General features: G+C 42.1%; 1 protein-coding gene across 4 annotated transcripts in view; it reads left to right on the top strand.

Moving 5' to 3' along the window:
• GATB (glutamyl-tRNA amidotransferase subunit B) overlaps positions 1 to 25,598 on the top strand; it is an 84,969-nt gene that overhangs the window by 9,047 nt on the left and 50,324 nt on the right. For all 4 annotated transcript variants that reach the window (XR_011471553.1, XR_011471552.1, XR_011471551.1 and 1 more), the window contains exons 3-5: positions 19,721 to 19,834; positions 22,097 to 22,295; positions 22,719 to 22,841. Coding sequence is in view for 1 of the 4 variants with exons in the window: in XM_070415314.1 (XP_070271415.1) it covers positions 19,721 to 19,834; positions 22,097 to 22,295; positions 22,719 to 22,841 (436 nt within the window). In the remaining 3 variants the exon portion in view is untranslated. The remainder of the gene's footprint in view (positions 1 to 19,720; positions 19,835 to 22,096; positions 22,296 to 22,718; positions 22,842 to 25,598) is intronic.

Below are 25,598 nucleotides of genomic sequence, written 5' to 3'. Positions count from 1 at the left end.
ATGCTTGTGGGTATACAATATTTTTTGTTGTTCCATTGTCTGTGCAGATAATAGAGATTGTCTGGTTTGCCGACTCCGGAACACGCAACATATAATTGTCCATGTGAGAAGCAATCCGGGTCTAGATCTAAACCGCACAATTCTAAAGATTGGCCCTGAGCTTTGTTGATGGTGATTGCAAATCCAATCGAATTGGGAATTGCAATCTCTTAAATTGAAATGGCATATCCGTTGGAATCATAGGAATGCGAGGAATGAGAACATCTTCACCTTTGAAAGGTCTAAAAAAATAAACTATACTCACAAAATGAACGCTATGGTAAACGACACAGCTCAATTCCAACGAAATAATTAAATCAAAATGAAAATAAATCGAAATCTATGAAAATTCAATTTAACAATGCAATCGGAAACATTGAAATGGAATCATAAAATTGGAAATTTGGAAATCGTAAATGGATCGTAAATCAGAAACATTGAAATGGAATCGTAAAATATTTAGTATAGCGTGTGTTGCTTTTACGTCCAACAGATGATGCTGTTTTTCAAAAAAAAGCATGTTTTTACCTGCCACAGGTGTGATATCTATATAATAGGTATATAAAAATACGCATGTATTTGAATGCAACGTTTTATCAAAATTTCAAAGCAATCGGTGAAGAACTTTCGGAGATTTAAGATTTTGAACAAACAAACATTTACATTTTTATTTATATAGATTTGTTTCATAATTTGCCAATGTTTCCAGTAATGGTGCAGTTTTAGCAAGGCATCCAGTTTGTTTAAAATTTATGCATTGCACACACACACATTTTGTTATTTGAAATCCTTGCTCCTTGTTGGTGCCAATCCCTATGCAGGAGAAAGCAAAGAGACCATTGTTGCCATTGCTGATGCCGATGCCCACTGATAGGTGGTTCAGCTGTGGTCAGTAGGTAACTTCTGATCATGTCAGGCTGTGCCACAATGAGATTAATTAGAAACTAGTGACTCTGCCCTTGTTTTGCTTGTCTGGTAGCTCTTATCTGCACATAACACAGAACCCCCTACTAATTATGAGTGCTGCTTATTTCCTGGGGAAAGGGCTCCAAAAGCTGTTTTCCACACACATAAACTAGAGTATTCTCTTGTCTTAGGATCAGCCTGTATTAAAAAGTATTTGGGGCTTTCCATATCAAAGGTGTTTGGAATTGGCCCTGGCAGCTGTGGAATGGAAACTGAAACATTGTTTACCTCATTGTATAAAACTTGCTTTTATTCACAAGAGTATATAGCACTATTAGCAAGAAGAAGGGGAATAAACAGGGGAAAATGCGATGTGAATAAATCTGATGTGATGCCTGCCCTCTGGGAACTAACAAACAACGTGCTTCATGCTGGAGATGTGTTCTGTGGATTGTACCATCAGGGATCTTGTCCCTTAAAGAAATGATAATGTGAATGCTCTTGTAAAGTACTTTGCGATTAATTTATTTTTAATATTACTTTTGACAGATTTATTTAAAGCTAGGTAAATCTGCAATATTCTAGCTCTGAACAGAGAAGATATTGTTAATAACTTTGGTTTTGAAGGACCTAATAGATTTAGAAATACTTGACTGGTTCTAGAGAACATCAGGTTGAAACGCTCTCCTGACCCTTAATTCTAAACATTATTATAAAAGTTGTTTTAACTCAAAGCTTCTACGCAAAATAGAAATTCAAGAAAACAGCAATAGGAAAAAGTACTTAATGCATACATTATGATAAGATCTATATTTACCTGTCTATTTACACGTAGATGTTTCATTATTTAAGAAGACAAATATGACAGTTTTCTATTAATTTTTTTTCCATTTCAACGATTTGTTTTAATGTAATCTGTAGAATTTATAATTACATTGTGTTCTCAGACTTTAGTCTTGCCAGTTACTCTCTAAGGTGCTTTTATGTTGTTCTTCTTTATTCATTTGTAGAGTGGGGTGGTCCAGGAGTGACGGGTTTTCCCCCCAGGACCCTTGCCTCTTTAAAAGAGCTGTGTCTGGCCCTAACCGGTTTGGCTCAGTGGATAGAGCATCAGCCTGCGGACTCCAGGGTCCCAGATTCGATTCTGGTCAAGGGCATATACCTTGGTTGCGGGCACATCCCCAGTAGGGAGTGTGCAGGAGGCAGCTGATCGATGTTTCTCTCTCATCGATGTTTCTAACTCTCTATCCCTCTCCCTTCCTCTCTGTAAAAAATCAATAACATATATTTTTAAAAAATAAAAGTAAAAATCATCATTCTCCCCTTAAAAATAAATAAATAAAAATAAAAGAGCTGTGTCTGTGAGCTCATACACACAAATGTGGGAAGGTTCCCTTTCAGCTCTTAAACTCTCTGATGATCCAGACTTGCCTTATGATGTCATTAACTGAATGTTTCCCATGAATTCAATGACTCATGACAATGATGGACTTTCACATTCAGTAGGCAGCATGGCTTCCCCTCCCCTCATGTGGGAAGTGTCTGACTCCTTCCCTGTCACAATCTTTTTCCAGCTTTCAGTGAATTCTTGAAGGCCTCCCTCTTCTCAACGATCTTCACTCCCCCCACCTCTCTGCCAGACTTATATGCAAAATTTCCCACATAAAAACTAGCTATCTACACTAATAAAAGAGAAACATGGTAATTAGCGTACGACCACTACCCTTCCCATTGGCTAATCAGGGAGATATGCAAATTAACTGTCAGCCAAGATGGCGGCCGGCAGCCAGGCAGCTGATATGAACAGGGAGGCTTGCTTCCTTCAGTGACAGAGGACTCCAACCTTCCCCGCCTGCCTTGCTGGCCTCTGAGCTTCAGTTGGAAACATTGTAACATTTATAGAAGATAAACAAAACCCCAGAAACCTCCTGTCAGTCAGCCGGGATCTCAGAGCTAGAGTCGCAACATTGTTTCGAATACAGAAAACAAAGGCCAGAAACCTGCTTTCAGCGGAGCCGGCTCTCAGCTCCAGTGACAGCCATAGAAGGTAAATAAATGCCACAATTAAAAAAAAAAGAAAAAAAGGAGAGGTTTGGAGCTTCAGTCGCATGCCAGCCTGAAAGCAGCCCTCAGCCCCTCACCCAGACTGGCCAGGCACCCCAGTGGGGACCCCCACCCTGAAGCAACAAGATGGCGGCTAATTTGCATACTGAAAGCAGGCGGCAGCAGGCAAGGCTGTCTGCAGTCTGGGACCCGGATCTGTGACCCTGCCAGGCGGGATCAGCGGAGCCGAGAGGCCTCCCGGCACCGGGATCAGTGTGACAGGGGCCAGCGCCCAAACCCCCTGATTGCCCTGCGGCTCTGTGTGTAACAGGGGGCAGCGCCCCAACCCCCTGATCGGCCCTGCTCTGTGGGTGATAGAGGGCGGTGCCCCAACCCCCCCACGGGCCCTGCTCTATGTGAGACAGGGTAGAGCCGTAACCTCCCCATCGGCCCTGCCCTGAGTGTGACAGTGGCGGTGCCCCAACCCCCTGATCGGCCCTGCTCTGTGTGTGACAGGGGGTGGTGCCCCAACTCCCCTATTGGCCCTACTCTGTGCGTGACAGGGGGGAGCTCCTCAACCCCCTGATTGGCCCTGCTCTGTGTGTGACAGGGGGCAGCTCCTCAACCCCCTGATCAGCCCTGCTCTGTGCATGACAGGGGGGAGCTCCCCAAACCCCTGATTGACCCTGCTCTGTGCATGACAGGGGGGAGCTCCCCAAACCCCTGATGGGCCCTGCTCTGTGTGTGACAGGGTACGGACCCCAACCCCCCTGATGGGCCCTGCTCTGTGCATGACAGGGGGCAGCGCCCAACCCCCTGATCGGCCCTGCTCTGTGCGTGGCAAGGGGTGGCGCCACAACTTCCCTATCAACCCTGCCTTGAGTGTGACAGGGGGCGGTGCCCCAACCCCCCAATCGGCCCTACCCTGAGCATGACTAGGGGTGGCATCGCAACCTCCCGATCCGCCCTGCGCTGTGCATGAAAGGGGGCGGCGCCCCAACTCCCCAATCGGCCCTGCTCTGAGCCCGACCAGGGGCTGCACCTAGGGATTGGGCCTGCCCTCTGCCACCCGGGAGCAGGCCTAAGCCAGCAGGTCGTTATCTCCTGAGGGGTCCCAGACTGCAAGAGGGCACAGGCCGGGCTGAGGGACCCCCTCTCCCCCCTGAGTGCACAAATTTTTGTGCACTGGGCCTCTAGTATTAACTATAACACTTCAGGGTATCCCAAAAAATGTATACACACTTCAATAGCTTATAGCTCAATTTTGAAAATGAAATGTATGTTAATAAACACTGCCTTTGTAATGGTTCAAAGTGTGTGTATACATTTTGAGGGGACCATATATGTTTGTTTTATATAGTTGATGGACCATCTTTCATGTATGCTGTTTATAGCAATTTCACAATTTCTGTGTTTGATTATAAGGTTCTAAAAAGCAATTCGTGGATCTTTTCTGGGCCACTTAATAGTAACTTTGCATAAAAACATGTATGTAACACCCTTAATAAATATTTCTCTATATAATTGCACATACCTACATGTGCATACATGGGGAGTACATCTAAAAGAATTTTCCAGGAGTCTAAAACACTTGATATTTTTTTTAACTTCACAGGAATCTTTCTAAAATGCATTTTATACTTGCCTGCTTTTTAAATAGAGTATATTGAACATAAGCTAATCTTTTCTTAATTACTCAAGGTTATCAGCAACATCAGTGTGGCTGAGTGTTGTAATATAATGGTGCCTTCAGGGGTGATTGAGGTGGGTAAAGCTATCTGATCCTATAATGGCTAATGATGGCCATTCTTTTAAGGTTTCCTCATCTACATCTCTCCTCCTTTTTAAAGCTATTGTCAGTATATTTGATTCTAGGAATCCCTTGCTCATTTTTCACTGCTCAATTATTATTTCTATCTGCTCCTGCCCAGAAAGTCAGATTATCACATTTGTTAATGTAAATAAGAACAAGGCTCTGAATAGAGACCTGTCCTACAAAATAAGGTACATGGATGGTATGAAAGCCAGCTTCTTGAAGTTAGAAACCATATCTGATACAGTAGGAAGAGATCCTGGAAATAATTTAGTTTAGTCCTTTTAAATTACAGATGAGAGGATAGCTGTTGTAATTTGCCAACGATCACACAATTACTTATTGTCCCAGTTAGATTGAGAATTTGGGTTCCTCACTCCCAGTTTAATGCTCAGCTTCCAGTCTATGTTTTCACCATAGTTGCATGAATATGTGTCTGTATATATTTCAGAACATTAACACTTAAGTGTATATATAATAAAGGGGTGGGCAAAATTAAGTTTACAGTTGTAATACAAATAAATAATATAGTAATTAATAGTAATACAAGAATGAACTCTGTATTTCATGTACTCACAACTGTAATCCTACTTTTGCTCACCCCTGTTTGTTTATAGGTATACATTCACATGCTTATACACACACAGAGGCATTGACTATTCAGTATTGACACTGATTGTGTGTGCTGTTTATTACAATATCTACTAGGTGAGAGATCTAAACCTGGGGAGAGGGGAAATTGCTGATTCAGAAAATGAAATGGGCAAAAGGAGATCTAACCTAATTAGCCTCCAGTTCAGAGCGCCAGGCACTGGATTTCCCCAGACCCACTATTAAGAGAGCAGCTCTGCCTGTGGGCATCTCTTAGCTAATGGAAAATTCTTTTAAGATTTTTTTCTGTATGCTTCATTCCGAAAAGTCTTCTCTGCACTTTCTTCCAGTTCACCAATTCTCTCTTCGTTAAGTCTACTCTGCTCTTTAACTACCCACTGAGTTTTTTTATTTCACTGAGAGTACTTTTCATTTATAGAAATCCTATTTTTCTCTTTTAAATCTTTTCTGTCTTTTTGAAAATATCTTCTTCTTTTTGCATGTATTTAGTTCTTTATTTCCTTAACAATTTTAAATCTACTTATTTTACAGTCTGTGTTTAATAATTCTATTGCCTGAAGTTCTTGGGTTCTCTGTTCTGCTTTTTTGTGTGTCTGCTGGTTCTGGCTAATGATATGTGATCTTCGTGTGTATTTTGTAATTTTGGATTATGAAGCCATGTTTGACAGGGATTCATTAGTGGCAATCTTGTGGCTGGGTTGAAAGCAAGTCTCTCCAAAGAGCTTTTACATTGGCTTTTGCCAGATGCCCTAGGTCAAAGCCAGGGCTATTTTTTCATGGTTATCTCTTAGCTTTGGGGTTCTTGGACCAAAGAGTTAATAAAATTGAACCCCAAGTCCTCCTGAGAGTAAATTTAAGACAGTCAATTCTAGAGTCTTGTTTTAACCTAAAGTCTGGCCTGAGATTTTATTAAGATTGAAACGTTAAAAGGGAACAGAGAATGTGACAACATAGCTGGGACTGTGGCCAAGGCTGTGAATGGTCATGACCCAGAGATTCAGAATGGGCCATGAAAGGCATGTTTACATCTCTCTGACTTCCTTTCCTCTGCGACCAGGATATCCCTCTCTTCTGATTGCAGTTCTCCTATGGTGATTTTTTGTGTATTGCACTTCTGCACACTGGTTGAGGCCAAGATCTGTACGAATCTCGGTTCATTGAGCTCTTTCCAAATTCCCCTAACTTGTGCAGGGTTGCACACTCTCACCCATGGCCTTGAAAGCTTATCATTCCTCCCCCCCTCCCACTACCCCCAAATTTCATCTTTAATGAATCATTCCCTTTACCTTTGTGTGGAAAGGATGATACCATCTCGGTCCTGTCAAGGAACAAAAAACAACAACAATAGTGTTGAACTGAGAGGAGCACCTGTGGTGGAGGAACCTACGGGGAACTGAGGGACCTCGTCTGCCTTCTAACCAGTGACTCCCATGGGCCTGCAGAGCATCTCTCTCTCCTGGCCCTGTGCTCCTTCCTGGTGAGGGAATGTCTCAAGGCAGCATTTCCTGTCCCTAGAGATTCATTTCTGAGCACGAAACCTTCAGTGTTGTGTTTGGAAAGGGCTTTTCTCACATTTCCACATCCCCTCATGCAGGTTTGTTTTCCCTTCAAAATATGTGCTTGGATGAGATTGAGCACAACAACAAGCCATTGTTAGAGGAGACGGTGCTATACTTAGAACTCTCAACTCTTTAAAATAGATGTGGTGCACTACTGCTCCCAAAAGTCTGAAATGCTAGAAAGTGAGGTGGGAATGTGTAGAAAATAAAATATAAACACATGGCCAAAGAAGCCTAGGAGGACAAAAGCTTAGGGATCTTTTGTTGATATAAATATGTAGTAGTTAAAAAAAAAAAAAATGCCTAACAGTGTTCTGTGACACTGTGTTTGTCTCTGACATTCAGGCAGCTCATACAGGCTTTGTTCTGGTGATTTATACTAGAAGCCTATAATAAAAATGCAGCCTCAAATCATGCAGCTGGGCACCATTCATTTTTCTTCCACAGACAGTTTCAGAACGTACAAAACTGCAGCAGACCTGTAAAAGCTGTTCCCTCACAGGAAATGCATGCCCGGCCATGGCAGCTGGCCCTCTTGGGTTTCTTCTTCTTTGTGGAGTCATTGGTGATGCTGTGGGGTTTCTAGATTTGGTTTATGAGTGCTAGAAAGGAGGTATGAAAATAATACTTCCTTCCCCTTTTGAGTCGGAACTAATTGAGAAATCAGATGGAGATGAACCTATCAACTTTATTATCAATAATGGCTTGATTTAAAACTGCAACTTGATATATAGCAAATAGCTTCTGTTGCTACCTGAGTTGAACTCAGCTACCCAAAACTGTAAGCCTTCCACTTGGAAAAAGCTTATCACATGGCCAGAATAGACCAGCATATACCATCTCCGAGGGCATGCTGATCAGAAGGCACTCATGCAGGCTTTGTTCTGATGATTTGTACTAGAGGCTATAATAAAAATGCTCAGCCAGAAGACACTGGCCACATGTTCCTTTTCCCAAAGTCACTAGTCAGAAAAGCCACTTCTCTTTGGGAAACAAAGCAATATGGAGTTGAGAGCAAAATCCAGCCACATGGAAACATGGGGGCAGGAGGATGGAGAATGCCCAGTTGTGCCCTTGAATACCAGTTTTATTGTGTCTGTGAGTAGAGGTGAGACCCTTTTTTTTAATGGATTCTGTGGGATTCTTTCTCCACACCACAAGTATATACTTGTCCTCTGAGGCCATTGGTATAGGCCTTTCTTACTTGGTCACTTTGATATGTATTTTCAGCTTCACATTTAGTTTGGGGGGAGGAGTTGGCTGTTCTCTCCACTGCAGCATCTTGGGGAATTTTTTTCCTTAGCTCTTTAAAATCTTGGCAAAGTTAAGAAGTCATTTTGCCATTGGCATCCCAGAAATGACAAGCGTTGGCTTGGTGATATTGGCATAGTTAGTGTAATCAGTCTGGGCCCCTCTTTAGAGCATTCTGTTAGTTGCAGCAGAGGGTTCTTGCTACTGAGCTTTCATGTTTCCCAGCCTTCCACCACTGGTTGCATCCTTATTATAGGCCTGGAGTTGGGGCAAGGAGCATAAGTGAGAATCAAAAGATACGTTTCCTCAGGAGCCTTTAAAGTACTGTATTCCAGATTTTGATGCATGAATATCCTTTCACAAGTATAAAAGCAAGAAGCATAATCAATCAATCAATCAATCAATTTGTCATGTTCTGCAGCTTTCTTAGGAGATGCAGACAGGCAGTAATATGTGATTATCAATGTCTTGAATTTTCAGTGATGTTTGCCAATTCATAGGCCACCCCAGTGAGCAAGGTCAGGGGTTCCAGCCCCAATTGATAGAAAAAACTGTTGGCCTATTGATTTTCCCAAGAACACAGGGAGCTCAGGGTCTTTCTTTAAAAAAAAGAAGTAAGAATTGCCTGGTTCCTGTTGTTAGACTGAATTTCCTTCTGCAATATGTGCTAATTGTTCATTTCCAACAAAACACAACAGGGAATTTTTCCTTTATAGCTGGTTGTAAACGTTCAAGATGCCTGTAGTCACTCATAACCTTTGTTTACTTAATCACACCAGTAAGCTCTCTTATCTATCTTCTTGCTTGTTCTCTTCCATTGCTACATATATGCAAAGAAGTGAAATATATATGAAAGCACTTCATAAACTCTCAAGTGGCACATAAATGGCATTTATTATTATGATGAAAGTCATATTCTTCACTTTGCATCATTAAAAGATAAATCAAGCTATTTCCATTTCATAGTGACCAATAGGGTTGAGCAGGGAGTGTTACTTGTGTAACACTCACCTGAAATAACTTAAAATGACACATATCACAACAGCATGAGTAACAGTAATATGAAGTTCTCAGTCATGGAAGTCTTTCAAAGACGCACACATTGAGAAATTACATGTACAGGGTAAGACAACAGAATGGAAGCATTAACAGAAAAAAAATAGACAACTTTAGGGGAAAATAAAAGTATTTTTAAGTAGAAAAGATATCATTGGGGAAAATTATTTTCCTACCAGGCAAAAGAGCAAATCTTCCTTTCATGTTCTTGATTTTATGTATATGTTGTCTATATGCAGGATATATATGACAGTACGGAATTCGCTAGTGGATTTTTCACATGTTACTAAGAGGGTTGCACCATAGTTCAGCATCTACACAAGGGCCTTAATATGTTTCATCACTGAATGATGGCATAGGAAAGTTTAGATGGATTAGTATATACAATGTTTTCTTTTCTGCAGCTGATTTTCAGCAACAGTGATTGAAAACTTCCGATTCACATGTGGTTTATGAGCTGCATTACTTTAAATAGCTCCAGTCTCCTCTTACCACCTCAAGGCTTGTAAACATCTCACCATCCATTCAGGTGGAGAATTATCTACTCCTTTCTCCCTCCCCAATACTTTCTATTTAAAAAAAAATTCAAACTTATAGAAAAGTTGGAAGACTAATACAGTGAACATCCACCCTGCACCAAGTGTATTTTTCCCCTTGGGATGAGTCATTTGAGAGGAAGTTGCGCACTCATGGCACTTGATTCCTAAATATTTCAGCATCTATCTCCTAAGAACAAAAAATTCTCTTATATAACCACTCAAGAAAGCTAACATGAATATAGTACTGTTATCCAAGATCTGGTTCACAATTCAAGTTTGCAAGTTGTCTCAGCATTAGCCTTTATTTCCTTCTCCCCAATCCAGGATCCAGTCAAAGATCATACACTGTTTATTGTCATGAATCTTTAGTCTCTTTTTTCTTTTCTTTCCTTTCCCTTTCTGTCTCTCTCTTCCCCTCTCTTTCTGTTTCCCTCCTTTTCTTTTCTTTCAGGACATTGACTTTTTTTTTTAAAGTCCAGATCAGTTTTTAAAGTTTTACCTACTCTTGAAGAAAACATAATGAAGGGACCAGGGGCTTTTTGCCCTATGACTGTTTGGCTTGGCTTTTTATTTTTCCTTTTAACTTCCATGATTTCGTGGCTTGCTGTGAAGCTTCTTACTAGATATACTAGAGACTCAGTGCTCTAAATTCATGCACAGGTAGGGTCCCTAGTGGCCGCCAGCTGCCAGCCGGGGCCTCCCTTCCCCTGGCTGCCTGCTGCCGCCGGCTGGAGGGAGGGGCCGCGGGCGTTTGGCCTGCCAGCCCCACCCCTGGTTGAACTCCTGGTGGACAGGACAATTTGCATATTAAGCTTTTATTATATAGGATTCCTATAAGATAGGTAAAATTCAAGATAGGTTTTTCTGAAGAAGAAATTCTGCCTCACAATCTCAAGAGCAGCTTCTGCCCTAGTTTCCAGCTTGCCACATAGACTTCAGACTTGACAGACTCCACAATCATGTAAGCTGATTTCTTGAAATAAATTGTATGTGTTTGTGGGGGGGGATGGGGGAAGGTAGGTTTTTCTTCCTAAACATCTGTGTCCTGATAGACTCTTTCAAAGGCTGTCCTCGGGACATTCCTGGGACTGATGAACATAGTAGGAGTACTTTCGACAGATGGCATGTGTCTCTAGGAATTTGCTTTTAACATTCATAGGCCTTGTCCTACCAAATTCACCATCCATACCTATAGTGAGTACCTAGCCAGCATTTCTTAGAGGTCCTCTGGTTCAAGCCAGTTGCTTCTGATCTTTTATATAAAGATGAAAGCTCTTATTTGGGATCATTAGAGCTTTTCACTAATGAAATTAATGTTTCTTATCTTTCATTGATTATTCTTGAGGTTTCAGTAATATGAAATAGTTTGTTGTTCCCTTAAATCTCTCCAAGTATAGAGCCCTATTAGTGAATTTTAGGATTGGTTAGGAAAGACTTGGCAATCTAAAATGAAATTTAGATTTGTATGGTTTAGCCTTTTTAATATTAATATACTTTTCTTAAAAACTATAAACAAGAGAAAAACAAATGTTCCAAGTTAACAATCCTGATCCCATCCCAAAGTTTTATTCAAAAAGTACTCAAAAGAACTGATTTTTCTAAAAACTCTATCCCCATGTCTACTTCATGCCTTCATACATCTCTTCTCCACAGACGCTAGTTGAATTTCAAAAGTAACTGCTGTCTTATAAAGCAGGAAGTCATAGATATGTGGGGGCAACAGTGAGATGGAGGTGAAAATTGACTTAGTTAACTATAACTGACAACTTGTTAGAAGGTCATTTCTTTCACTTGAGAATGCGGGCTTTTGTCAGCCACAGGCAAGCAAACAATGTTATCCGGGAAAAATTTGCTTCACTATAAAATGGAAAATGCAATAATATAAGCTTCCTGAGACATTAAGAAATATGATCTCTATTCCACTGGAGATAACACACTAATGATCACAAAAGGTGTTAGTTATCATTTAATGGGGAAATATTATGTTGACATAGTGCATACTTTTAGCATCTGTTGTGCCTTACTTTGGATTGTAAATCCAGACTGATGGATCTATGGAGCTGTTTAGACCTTTCCACATTGGATTCCCTTATCTCCTAGAAAAGCTTGATTATGAAATATTTGATTGAGATAGGCATCTTGCATTTAATAACACTTCCAGTCTGTTGAGTAATTTTATTTAATTCACAGAACAATCCTGAAAAATAAGGTTTTTTTTACCTAACAGATAAAGAAATTGAGGCCAAGAGAGGTTAGGTAATTTGTGCAAGGTCACACAGCTAACAAGCAATAGAGATGAGATTTCAACTCAGGTCTTTCTGACTCAGTTTTGTCTCAGTTTGTTCATCAGTAGAGGTCTTCTTGGAGATCAGGTTAATTGCCAATGAGTAATGCCAGATTAGTAACTGTTGGGAATGTTGTGGGAAAAAGGAATAGAGACCAGTTAACCTGCACACCCAATTTGTTTTTTACTGGCTGCCAGCAACTCAAACTTTCTTATCTAACTGGGCTAACTGGTTGAGTGTGAGGCTCCTCACATGAATGCTATAGTAGTTGGGCCATTGGCCTCCAACCCCAAAGTGAAGTCTAAGCAAATCAGGCAGTGTCATGTGAGAACTCTTTCCACCTAGCACAGAGGCAGGCCAAGTGCTGCTAAGGTCAAGGACTTTTCATTTTTCCTTCAAGCCCAGAGATGAATGTCATATCTTAGTATTCCAATGGTCCCTGGAAAAGCAAGAGAGATTGCTCCAGTGCCACAGGCTAAACTGGTCTAGGCTGCCTTCCCCAGGAGGTAGGCAGAGGCAGGAGGAGAATGGAATCCCAAATGAGAAGAATGGGTCTCTGATACTTAGGAGCAAGAAAATATCCTTGCCCTTGATCCTGATTAGCCTGGGTAGTGGAAATGGTGCAAGAGGACTGGGAATGGAGAGGAGCACCGGAGCTCAAGGACAGCTGGAACAACACTCCTCTTCTTTTGAACACAAATTGTTTCCTATGAAATGGATATTTATCTTTTTCTCCATTGTGAAAAAGGAATTTAAACGAGAGAACATATAACATTCTTTCTCCTTTTCCCTAGGCAGTGCCCATGTTTAGGCGTAAAGAGTATACATATTTATGTGGGTATATTTATGTAAATATTTAATATTTCCATAAAACTAGTAACTTTTGATGGAAAATTCCACTTTAGAAAAATTAACTGACCAGTTTTAGCAAGCTTAATTATCATAGCTCAAGAGTATTTGTATTTGTTTTGGCTGGTGAATAAAGAGCTCAGTGGTGAAAAGGGATGTGGGGGGTGAGGAAATGGGGGAACACTTTTCTCTACGATAATGAAAATTTATCTGTGTGGCAACTTTTGCTTTGAATATGAATCAGAGGGAGTGCATGCTTTGAGACATATTTATGGTTAACAGTAAGATAAAGGCCCGTTTTACTGCCTTATTTTTACTTAGTAAATCTTAATTACCTTCTCTTCATAAATTAAGGCATTTATCATGTTATATCTCAGTCATCAGATTTGTCATATGTAGCATTAGTTTCACAGAATAATTCCTTTTGGGCTTTTTGTAAAACGTCAACTTATAGTCTTTATTTTAATGCTCCAGAGGAATTGCTGACTGGATGTTCAGTGAGCACAGTTGTCTTATCATATTGTCACAGTTTTTAAAGGAAGTACTGATACCAGTTGGACTAACTCTGGGTGTGATAGCTCACTATTTGAGGGTAAAAATAGGAAGGGGAGAGAAATGGTGTGAATTACAGACTATTTTGAAAGACGTGTAGTTTTATTTCTTTGAAGTACATCACAAACTATTTCCTGTTATAGGTCCCAGAGACTGACTGGCTTTAGTGAATAGATTTATTTGTAATTAGTAGAATTTGACGTACCGTATTTTTCTGTGTATAAGACGCCCCCCACTTTTCCAACCCAAAATTAAGAAATCAATATTTTAAACATAAAACAGAACACATTTTTATTTAATAATTACCGCAGGTAATGTTTACATACCAGTACTATGATTTATGCAGCACATCACTTTATTCAGCCTCTGTTGCATCACTGCTTTCTTCTTCATCACTATTAGTTCCAGACATATCAATTTCTTCAACTTCTGTTGTAATACTGCTGTCCTCTGAGTCACTGTCTTTATATGTGAGATCATCCTCATAAACTGGTGGCATTTTCTGAGCTAGCTTTGTTTGTGTTTTCATGGCCAACCCTTTTCTCCTCATGAAATTGAAGCACCATTTTGCCTTGCCTATAAAATCAACAATGTTCATTTCGTTGCAAACATTCTTTCCTGATATTGAATAAGCTTGGTTGACACACATCAGCCACTCTGGCGCTTCTCCATAATCCAAGTCTTAAGCCTCTGCTGCAAGTTTGTTCATTTTGCTGGTTTTCCTCTTAAGGACTTCCTCTTTTTTGGCATCTTAAGGAGTTGTTCTTCCTGTTTTCTCCACTGTCTGGTCATACATTCAGTGGGAGGAGGCCCAAATTGTTTCTCTGCAGCTCTATTTCCATGCTCTTTTGCATAGCTCAGTGGTTCTCAACCTTCCTAATGCTGCAACCCTTTAATACAGTTCTTCATGTTGTGGTGACCCCCAAACATAAAATTATTTTCGTTGCTACTTCATAACTGTAATTTTGCTACTGTTATGAATCATAATGTAAATGTCTGATATACAGGATGTTTTTTCATTGTTACAGATTGAACATAATTAAAGCATAGTGATTAATCACAAAAACAATATGTAATTATATATGTGTTTTCCGATGGTCTTAGGCGACCCCTGTGAAAGGGTCGTTCGACCCCCCAAAGGGGTCGCGACCCACAGGTTGAGAACCCCTGGCATAGCTGATTACATTCAGTTTGAATTTTACAGAGTAAGACAATCGCTTCCCAGTATTTATCTTTTGATATCTTTATGGGCTCAGAATGCTCTGGTCCCTGTTGCATCTGCGCACTCTCCACCTCCACCTCCAGTTTCTAGTTCCCAGGTTACCTGGCTTCTGACTGGTGAGGCCAAGAGCAGGATCTGATGAAAGACTGAAGGTGGGAGGAAAGCAGCTACAGGGTCTTTCTCCTCTCCGCTTCTCCTCTGACAACATCTCTGGTAGTTGGTGGGCCTCTACCAGGGCTCCAGCTAGTAGATGACAAATCTACCATATGTCCAGTGTCCTCTGAGTGCCCCGTCCTCAGCCCTGGGGTAGGATTGGCTTCCTGCTGTTGAGAATCTCCTAAGTGGCCTCCCTGTACCCTCTGACGTCTCATCTCTTCTATCACCAGGGTAAAGTCTCCGCATTAAATGTGTCCTATTTTACATACTAAGTGGTTTCTTTTTCCTGACACATATATTTTATAGAACAATTTTGCTTTCATTTCATAGCTTATGAATGTTGATAAAGGGAATGTTAAATTATCCATTACCTCAGTTAATCAGATGTAGATAATGGGGCAAAGAATAATAAGATAAAATGACTGCCCTCAGGGATCTCAGTCTGGCTGGGGAGATAGTGCTTAGCAGAGTACGTGGGCGCTGAGGAGGACTAGACTAGGGTAGTGGTGGGACATCCACCCTCATATCCTTTTCCTGACCATGATCTGCCCAGTCTGTCTCTGTAGTCATGAAATTTATTGACTGTCTCATCTCCTGCCTCTACCTATCAGACCTTCCTTATCTTCTGATTAAGTAAAAGAACTGGCCTCTTTCTGTATGCTTGAAGCCATTTACTTATTTGATAAGGCATTTCATGAGCGTATGTGTCTAGGGATTTCAGAAGTCTAGCAATAAAACATTCCCTGCTAATGGAGAAAGCCTGTAGGTCCACATATTATCAAACCTTCACATGCTAGACACTGTATGTTGAGTGTTCTGCAAAGTTAAAAGAACACAGTGTTTGCCCTCTAGATGCTCACCATCTGAAAACAAACCTATAGAGATAGAAACTGGCAAGAAAAAATGTTAGAAACAATACCTACCTTAACTTTTCTCCAATAGGGTTTGGTTTGTGTTGCTGCTCTGGAGTTATGGCCAGGTGTTAGTAGTCTTGAAAGCTAACACTAGAACTCTTTATTCTTTGAAGATTTAAGATGGAATGTACTAGCCTGAGTTATGGGGCTCTTACTTCCTGGCTCTGCCTCTTATTATAAGTGTCATTTTGGCCAAATGACTTAATCTCTATGATTCCCATCACTATCTATAAGATGAGGATCATAATAGTGTCTGCCCTAGGATTGCTCTGAGGATTAAATGACAAAAGGTATGTGATGTGCATAGCACACCTGCTGACACAGTGCAGTGCATGAGCATGATAAATACTCATGCACTGCACTGTGTTTGTGCAGCCAGAGTGAAGTCTCCTAAGGCTCAGTTGAGAAAGGTGTGTTGTGTGAGTTCCAAGGTTCATTGCTTTCCTTCCACATGAAGGCTGCTGTGGCTAATCCCGAGATCCTTTGTAGTCACCTTATTTCAATTGCAAAGACAATTCTGGACCATGCTTTCTTCAGGACAAGTTAGTCTTTTGAGTTTTCAAGTCACCTCTTTAATCACATCATACATGATTAGTTGTTGCTTCAGAGCACTTCCTGAAACAAGTTTGAGGCAGTAAGACCTTTGTGGCAGGTAATACCTTAGAGGAGATTCAGGTATTGCTGCCTCTCTGAAAACTTCTGTTAATATCCATCACCTCCCTCCTCATGTGAGTTTCACACCTATTAATTGAGCACCACTATTTTTTAGTTCTGTATTGGGCTTCAGGGATACAGGATAAACAGATAGTTCCCATTCTCATGAAACTTAGTGTAATGGAAATATATGTAAACAAGTTCAATGGACCCTGATGCAAACACAAATGGAAAGGTGTGGAAGGTCAGAGCGGTACCTGGGAAGAACATGAGGAAAGTTTCAGAGATTTGGTGACATCTCAGTAGATCTTGAATGGATTAAGAATAGGGAGGGTCAGCAGGTCAGCATGGTTTGTACAGGGGAACTGGACCATATGTGTGGGTGTGTAGGGGTGTGATTGGGGATGAAATTGAAGATGCAGGCAGGATCATGTAAGAGCTTGGCCTTTCTCATGTAGACATTGGGGGCTGTTGAGTGATTTTAGGCAACAGAATGCTATAAGATTTGCATTTTAGCAGAATCATCCTTGTGTGGATGGTGAACTTGAGAAGGATGTTAGAGATGTTGGCAGGTTCCTGTCCCCACTGCAGATTTATTAAGGCCAGTGACAGAGCCCTATTTACTTCTGTATCCTTGAAGCCTAATACTTTTTAGACATTTAAGAACTGTTGTAGAATAAAAACAGCCCAAGTTGAATTTCCCAATTCTGCATCCTATCCTCAGAACATGCTGACCTAGACCTCCATCTGTCATAAGCAGCTTGACTAAGATCATAATAAATTATTTTTGGTTGGCATTCTTTTAACTGGCACTCTCTATTTACTAGCCCCTCTGTGCAACTGTAGTGTGGTGATGATTGATGCTTATAATTCTGACCCTGAAGTACTTCAAGCCTTCTAAATCATCAGAAGCAGATTAAAGTATAGTCAATATCACTGCAATGTTTGTGTGTTTTACTCCATTCTTATTCTTTGGAAATTAATGGTTTATCATGTGCCTGTGTGCTCAGTTGTACGTAGGCACAGCAGGAGTTCATGATCACCCCAACTCTGCTCTCTCTCCTAGTGCCTGCCAGGCACAGAGAGTTTATTGGCAATGTATGCCTAGAAATAGGCAAGCAAAATAAACCCAGGTTTTCTTCTTTCCTGGGAGGAAGCAGGTTGGCCCCAAAGGGGCAGATTGGACAGAGATGAGAGAGGAAGCAGTAGTTGGAAATATAGTGGGAGTGGAGTGCTAAGGCAAGAACTGGTACAGACTAGCGAGACAGGCAGTTTACAAGCAAGCCCACACTGGGGCCTGAGGCAGGGACATCAGCTTCGCAGTCTTGTGTGCCTTGACCGGAATCATCAGGCCTGAACTTGGCAGCAGTGTCTACCAGTTATATTTGTATTACAGTAACAACTGTTCAGTAAAATGCCAAACAGCAAGTGAAAACATCAATAATTAGAGCATCCTGTTTCCCACACTCACACATCTTCTCGTGAAAACCATTATTAGTGCCGAGCTGGCAATATGATTTGGCCCAGAATGCAGAACTCCAAATAGAGGCTATGAGATGGCTGACTCCATTCTGTTACCTGGCTTCCAGGGGGAAAGGCATGTGGTGGTGTTACCAGGAGGGAGATTGGCTGTTGGGATTATCTTTTGGGGGTTGTATATTGCAGTATAGTAGAGATGTACAGGTTTGTTTTTCAAATCTGTGTTTGATCAACAAGTTATGCCTTTGTCGGGGAGCCTCACTCATTGTCCAAGCCCGGAGAGGCAGTCTCCAAAACACAGGGATTGTTTGTCACCCTCTAGGCAAGGGCACAGGTGGACTTTAGAGCAAGCTTTACCAACTCGGTGATTTTGGGTGAGTCTCAGTATCTCTGGGTCGTACTTTTTCTTCTTCTGAAATATTGGAATAATATAAGTTCCTTCTTTACATGGTTGCTGTGAGGCTGGAATACTATGTTGGATGTGAAAATGCTGAACTGGGAAGCCCTATATGCATAAGAGTATACTACAGATACTAAAGCACATGATAAATATTCTAATAAAAATAGAAATGTTTCATCAGCAAGCACAGTATCCTCAAAAATTTCCCCAAAGTACAGTGGGGAAAATGAACTAAAATTGAATTCCTACTGTAGAGTAGATGTTCTGGCTGTTACTCTAGCCACTCCACAAGCTCACTTGAAATCTCTGTTTCAGAGACGAGGAAATAGCTTCTAGTCACAGCAGTATATCCACATAGCACACGTGGGATGTAGGCCTGGTTCCAGAACTTAGTGCCCCTTCTCCTCTCTAGTTGTCTGTCTTACTCCATCCCTCCCTCCTCCAAAGTTCTTAAAAGCTGTTCATGTCTTTGGGGCTAGGGAGTTGCCATTTCTTGGACATCCACACCTGTAGGTGGGGCAGGGCGGATCCAGAGGCCCTGAGCTCCAGGAGCCCCTGGGGGGACCAGCAGTTCGGAGAGAGTCGGGGTGTAGGACACACTCAGAGTTGGCAGATCTGGACTGGAGGCAGGTGTGCCCCTTTCCCAGACCTTGAGGAAATGGCTGTAGCCCTGTAGTTTCCGGAAGTTCATCTGTCAAAGTGTGTTTCAATCTCATGCAGGTTGTTTGGTGAGCTGCTTCTTGGGTCCTTCTCCCAGGAATCAGTGCGTCCCGTGCATTCTGACCGGCTCCTTGCTCTGCTTGCAGAGGGAGTGAGGTTAAATTTATCCCATGTAGTAACCACTCTGCTGAGCTTTTCTGGGACCCTCCTGTTGACTTTGATGCCAGATGTAGAGGAAAGGATCCCCAAGGTGGCAGCTCATTACCTGCCCAGTGGAACCCACCGCCGCATGCATTTTCTTTCTTTTTTTTCTTTTTTTAAAAATATATTTTATTGATTTTCTTACAGAGAGGAAGGAAGAGGGATAAAGAGTTAGAAACATCGATGAGAGAGAAACATCGATCAGCTGCCTCCTGCACACCCCCTACTGGGGATGTGCCTGCAACCAAGGTACATGCCCTTGACCGGAATCGAACCTGGGACCCTTGAGTCCGCAGGCTGACGCTCTATCCACTGAGCCAAACCAGTTAGGGCTGCATTTTCTTTTATATATAAAGTTTTCACGGTTCCAGACTAACAGAGTCAGTTTATGAAGTGGAGCTGCCCACACAGAGAACCAGAGAGAATGCCTGTTGAAGGGCCAAATTGAATATTCAGGGAGGATGTCAGTGTGTGGGAGAAGCATTTGTTCAGACTGGATCTGAGAGGAGCTGTGTGTCGTGTTTCCATAGGTTCTCAACAGGAGGTGTGTAGAGGCGGCAGTGATGACAGGCCTGGCACTGAACTGCCACATAAACAAGAAGTCCTTGTTTGACAGGAAGCACTACTTCTATGCAGACCTCCCTGTAAGTATGCTTTGTGATCGCCCTCTGTAAGTTCTCAGAGCTGGGGGGGTTGGAGCCGGGGAGGAGGGCTGTGCCTCACATGTTTCCCATCAGAGGTCTGTCCATCGCAGCAGGAAGGTCTGCCCGACCTGATGAAGGCAGGTGCCCCCCGATGTTTACTAGATTGGATGCAATTGTCCTGATTGCTGACTCCTTGCTTAGCCTCATGCTTCTGGTGGCTCGCTCATAATTGAACGGGGAGTAGAAGAAGCCAGTGTTCCCAGGCTCAGCCCAGCCGTGGTGTTTGGCGCTAATTGCCTGTTAGGACAAAAGCTAACTCTGGGGCTGATGCAACGGTAAATGCGGTAAATGTGTACTGTAGTTCTGGAGACACAGCGAGAGCTTCCCTCTTTCAAGTTGAAGTTCCCAATAATAGGACCGTCACCTTTGGAGACATTTCTGTCATCTCACAAGGAGCAAGTAAGTGGACGACAGAAAGCAGAACCATGCGCCTGAAGCCTAGACTCACAACAGGAATTGGCTGAGCAGTAAAGCCAATGTTAACCTGCTTTTTCCTTAAAATTAGAAAGTGTTTTTCTTTTAGAGAAGCCAGTTTTTTTTATAATATTGAACAGAACCAAAACTGCATTGTTGAATGGGTTTCCCCAAATCATGTTTATTTGATCGGAGCCTCTGATACTAAGTATGGCCCTTCTTCAGATTAAAAAAACAAAAAATGGGGGTGAGGATATTGCTTCCCATTCTCCTTGAACTGGAGACTGGGGTGAGCTGGTTTTTAGTGCATGAGAACGGGAGAATTAAATAAAAAATACAACTAGAACCTGAATTCTCCAGCTGCTGCTTGGACCCTCTGGCTGCAGCCTTTTAGCAGATCCTCCTCTTTCAGAGGATGGAGAGCGTGAACTGACATTTTTACATTTTTAAGAGTGATAATCAGTTTGGTTAAGGTGGGGGACTTAGCACTATGGGACTAAAATGAGAAGTTTTGATTATGTGTGTCTTTTTATTCTTTCTGGCCCAGGCAGCTCAGATGATCCATAGTTAGTCTTGTCAAATATTACATGGACATACTCTTTAAAAAATTCATTATTTATCTGAATAAGCAGTTTATTTAAATTATTCTAATTTGAATTTAAGCATCCTGTATTTTATTTGGCAGCCCTACTCAGAGTTTAATTTTTATAAATTGAGACTTCCTTACTTCCATTTTGCACAGAGAATGAGTTGGCCTAAAGCCGTGATTCTGAAAGTGTGGTTCCCCGGACCACTAGCATCAGCATTTCCTAGGAACTTGTTAGAAATATAAATTCTCAGGTACCATCCCCAACCTGCAGAGTCAGAAACTCTTCAGGTGGAGCTAGTCTATGTTTTGACCAGCCTGCCAGTTGATTCTGAAGCAGCTCAAATTTGGAAAATGCTGGCTGGGTGGCTAGGAACACAGACTGTAGAGCCAGACCATCCAAGTTCAAATCCTGACATTGATGCTTATTAGCTTGGTGACTTGGGGCAAGGCCCTTAATCCCTTCCAGGCCCTGTACCTCTTGCTAGGATTGTTGTGAAGATTAAGAGGTGTACGGTACTGAGAACACAGTGTCAGGGACCCCAGCAAGCTGAAGCAGACGCTTCAGCTGTTTACTCTCTGTTCTTCTCCAGTTCTCCCTATTGACCTGCTGTCTCTTTAGCACAGCGGTTCTCAACCTTGGCTGCACATTAGAATCACCTGAGAATCTTTTTAAAATCCTGAATTCTGGGCCTCATCCTCTGGAAATTCTGTTTCTTTGTTACTAATGTTGTGGCCCCACCCCATAAACAAAGAAACAGAATTTCCAGAGGATGAGGCCCAGAAATCAGGATTTTAAAAAGATTCCCAGGTGATTCTAATGTGCAGCCAAGGTTGAGAACCACTGCCTTAGAGGCCTCTGACAATGAGATTATTGTTATTCCCCCAAATGGAACTTCAGTAGGGAAGATAGGATTCGGGTTGTTTATTGCACCATTATTTGGAGCAGGGGATGTCCAGGGGGGGGAGGGGGGGGGGTAAATGGGGATAGGAAAGCCAGAAGAGGCCAGGCTAAATTATGGCTGCAAGGCATAAGATAATTATTCTTCTCCTTTTTCTTTTTCCTTTTTTTTTGTTTTGTTCCATTTTGTTATGTTGTATTTTTAGGTAAACCTTTAGTTTTGTGACCTTAAAAGGAATAGTGAACTGGACCCAGCTTTTACTTGTGGACTGGTGACTCTGTAACCCCTGTTTGTGTGCAGGCAGGCTACCAAATTACCCAGCAGAGGCTCCCAATCGCTGTGAAGGGCAGCTTGGCGTACAGCATCTGTATGGGGAAGAAGCGGAATCAGGTGATCAACAAGACAGTGAGGATCAAGCAGATCCAGCTGGAGCAAGACAGTGGCAAGAGCCTTCACGATGACCTGCGATCCCAGACGCTCATTGACTTGAACAGGGCTGGTAGGCTTAGAGATTCTCCATTAGTTTTCCTCACAGTCTCCCCTCTCCCCTCCAGTTTTCCCAAACAAATTGAGGACACAGGCCCAGAAGCCTGACAGGTGGATATCAGAATATCCACATTGGTACCAACACAGGTGATTAGAGAACTGTGATTACTATTGGGCTTGCTAACAATCCACCCCTAACCCGAGACAAATGTAGCCGCCTCGTCAGACCCAACAGCTTGATATCTTAAGCTGACTTTAAAAGAAATGATCCAAAGTTAAAGATTAAAAAGTGAGGGAAGAGAGAGAAGCAATTCCGAGGCTAGGACCCACTTTGAGAGTCCTTCAGTGATGCATGGTTTTCCAAAGATTTCAGCCTAATTTATCTGCTGATCAGATTGGAGAGCTCAGTCAGGCTGACTCTGCCTCTCGTTGGTAGGAGTTGGCCTTCTGGAAGTGGTCCTGGAGCCCGATATGTCCTGTGGAGAAGAGGCAGCAACAGCTGTCAGGGAGCTGCAGCTGATACTTCAAGCCCTGGGGACCAGCCAGGCAAACATGGCAGGTACAAGCTCACAAGCAGTGTCCCTCCTATACCTCCCCCCTTTCTGCTTCTCGGGTCTCTGCGCTTAAGTTTTATTCTCCATCAGCTGCTTTGAGGTGGTTTACATTCTTTTTTTCAGCCTTTTACATTCCTAATGGTTTTGTTTGTGTTTTTTTAGAATTTTCCTGGGATTCTTTTCTGAGCCCCCTAAACACAGTAACAACAAGGGTACAGAGGCCCTCGTTCCAACCGTGTGAGATTAGGAGTCACAAGAGTAGATGCTCTGTCTGGCTTCATGCATCAGAATGTTGTGAGGGTTGATGAAATAATGTGTTTGGATGGTTTCACCTTTATCAGTGAGAAGACACTGTTTATCCAGAATAACTCAGTTTGTGAGAGCTGTGTGGGTGGCACTTCTTTGTTAGTTGATGCCTCTTCTTTTGGTCTTTCTTTTCTTGCTTCTGGAGAATTTTCATCCATGTGCAGCTGAAGCCAAATTATATAAACTATAAGCCAAGGTTATGATTTCACTAAACTTTAACTTTGAGATAAAATCTTCAATTCAATAGAAATTAAGGTAAACAAGAAAACCCACTTGTATCCTTGGGACCAAACAAACTCTGCATTTTAAGTATTTGTACATTTGACATAAGATTACAAGTTCCTGTCAAGTTCAGTTTCTTCATGGCTTGCTCCCTTGGCCCCTTCCTCGTGCTGCTTGGCTGGCCCAGAAGTCCCTGAAAGCTAGTCTCTCCCGTGGTTTTCTTCCTATTTTCTGTTCCCAGAGGCTTTTTAAAAATCTTCTGCCACCCACAGAGCACTCCCTTACAGAGTAGAGAGGGGATACAGATTCTGCATGTACAGTTGTTCATCTGAGATCACTGCAGTGGTGCAGTAGTGTTCTCCAGAGAAACAGGACCAGTGGAATGTGTGTACTGGTATGTTATGCATGTATGTGTGTTTGTATCTAATGACATTTATTGTAAGGAACTGGCTCACATGATCATGGAGGCTGAGAAGTTCCAAGATCTAGTCAGGAAGCTGTGGGAGAGCTCTTGCAAGAGCGCAAGCTCCAGGGGAGCGGATAGGGCAGTCCAGTTCAGGTCCACAGGCCTGAGGACCCTCGGAGAGCTGATGCTGTAAGTTCCAGTCTGAGCCAAGTCCAAAGGCAGGAGACTAATATCCCAGCTCAAAGGCAGAGACTAAATCCCCCCACTCTGCCTTTTGTTCTGTTTAGGCCTCCCATGAATTGAATGGCACCCATCCACAGTGGGGAAGCAGTCTGCTTTACTCAGTCTGTGGATTCAAATGGTAATCTCATCCAGAAGCACCCTCGCAGACACACCCAGAATAATGTTTAACCAAATATCTGGGTACCCCATGACCCAGTCAAGTTGACATAGCATCAGCCAACACGAGTGGTCACAGTGAGTGCCCGTAAATACCTCTGATAGTGATGATTCGTCTCCCTGCCAGTTTGTGATGCTGTTTACCAACCTTTTCATGTCATGCAATATAGTTGTATTCTACAAAAATAGACTTCTGAATTCGTAATGCCACATTTGTCACATAAGACATCTTACAAGCAATAAATTGTTACATCAGAGCCCTGGTACAAGTTGAATCTGAAGATAGAACTTGCCTATTTGCTATCTTCCTTAAGCTAATGATTGGAAAAACACTAGCCACATGAGTGAGTGGCTTGAAGGTTAGCTGCCTGCAAGTTTCCTTTAGAGAAACAAGGCTTTGTTTTAGAATAATAAAACTCTCCATTTTAGATTTATGGCTCATGCTGCTTTTACCCACAGAACATAAGTGAAATATGGGCAGGTTGGATGGTTATTCATTCATGCACTAAGTGTTAATTCTCTGTTGCTTTAAAAAAAGTTTTTATTATTCCATTCTTCTTCAAAATAACTGATTTCTACCAAACTTATGGAATAATAAACAGGCCACCTGTTAGCTAAGAAGTAACCCCATCTGGGTCCTTGCCAAGAGATAAACCATATCGGCAAGAACGCATCAATTCAGTGACAGCTGAGAGGATTCATTAAATGGCATTTGTGTGATATTTTTTATTGCTTTTAAAAAACCAAAGTTTTGCCCTTAGCACAGCAGCAGAGTGGCTATGGTGGTCCCAAAGTGCTGTGGAGAGGGTCCAAAGTCTGTAGCGTCTGCAGGGGTCAACCCCGACCCCTTTGCTCCCACCACCATGGGACCACTGTGTTGGCACTGGAGACTGCAGCCTAGGAACTGAGGGCCACTCTGGGGCGGACCAGTGGTCCCCAGGGTGCTTTGGGAATGACTCTTAAATTCCTCTGGGCTGAGATTCAATGATTTCCTGATAGTTTTGCTGATGAGCATAGACCAGCTCAGCCTGGGTTCCAAAAGTCATTTCTTTCTCAGGGCTGTCTGCCACTGTGAGATCTTCAAAACAGTCTGTTGAGTTGAATTTGTACCTATGTAGACATACAGAATGTTTCAGTGGTAATAATATTGTTCAGTTTGAACATGTGGCATGTGCTCATTGGTTCACTAAGCATTTTAAAAACTCATTTATCTCATTTAAACTTTATGACAATTCCTGAGAGATGTTTTTATGCCCGTTGTACAGGTGAGGAAAGTGAGGCTTAAGGAGGTTGGGTTATTTGCCCAAAGCTCACAACAAGTGACTGAGCTAGGATTTGAGCCCAGGTATGTCTGACTCCAGGAGCCTTTTCTTTAAGCACTGATCACATTGCCTCCTAGTGGCAACCACAGTAGATAGCTATCCTATAT

This window comes from Myotis yumanensis, unplaced genomic scaffold, assembly GCF_028538775.1.
Source record: "Myotis yumanensis isolate MYYU_CA2020_CCGP unplaced genomic scaffold, mMyoYum1.0.hap1 SCAF_5, whole genome shotgun sequence".
NCBI lineage: Eukaryota > Metazoa > Chordata > Mammalia > Chiroptera > Vespertilionidae > Myotis > Myotis yumanensis.
The sequence above is the reverse complement of the archived record's forward strand: the minus strand, read 5'-3'. Positions and strand labels throughout refer to the sequence as shown.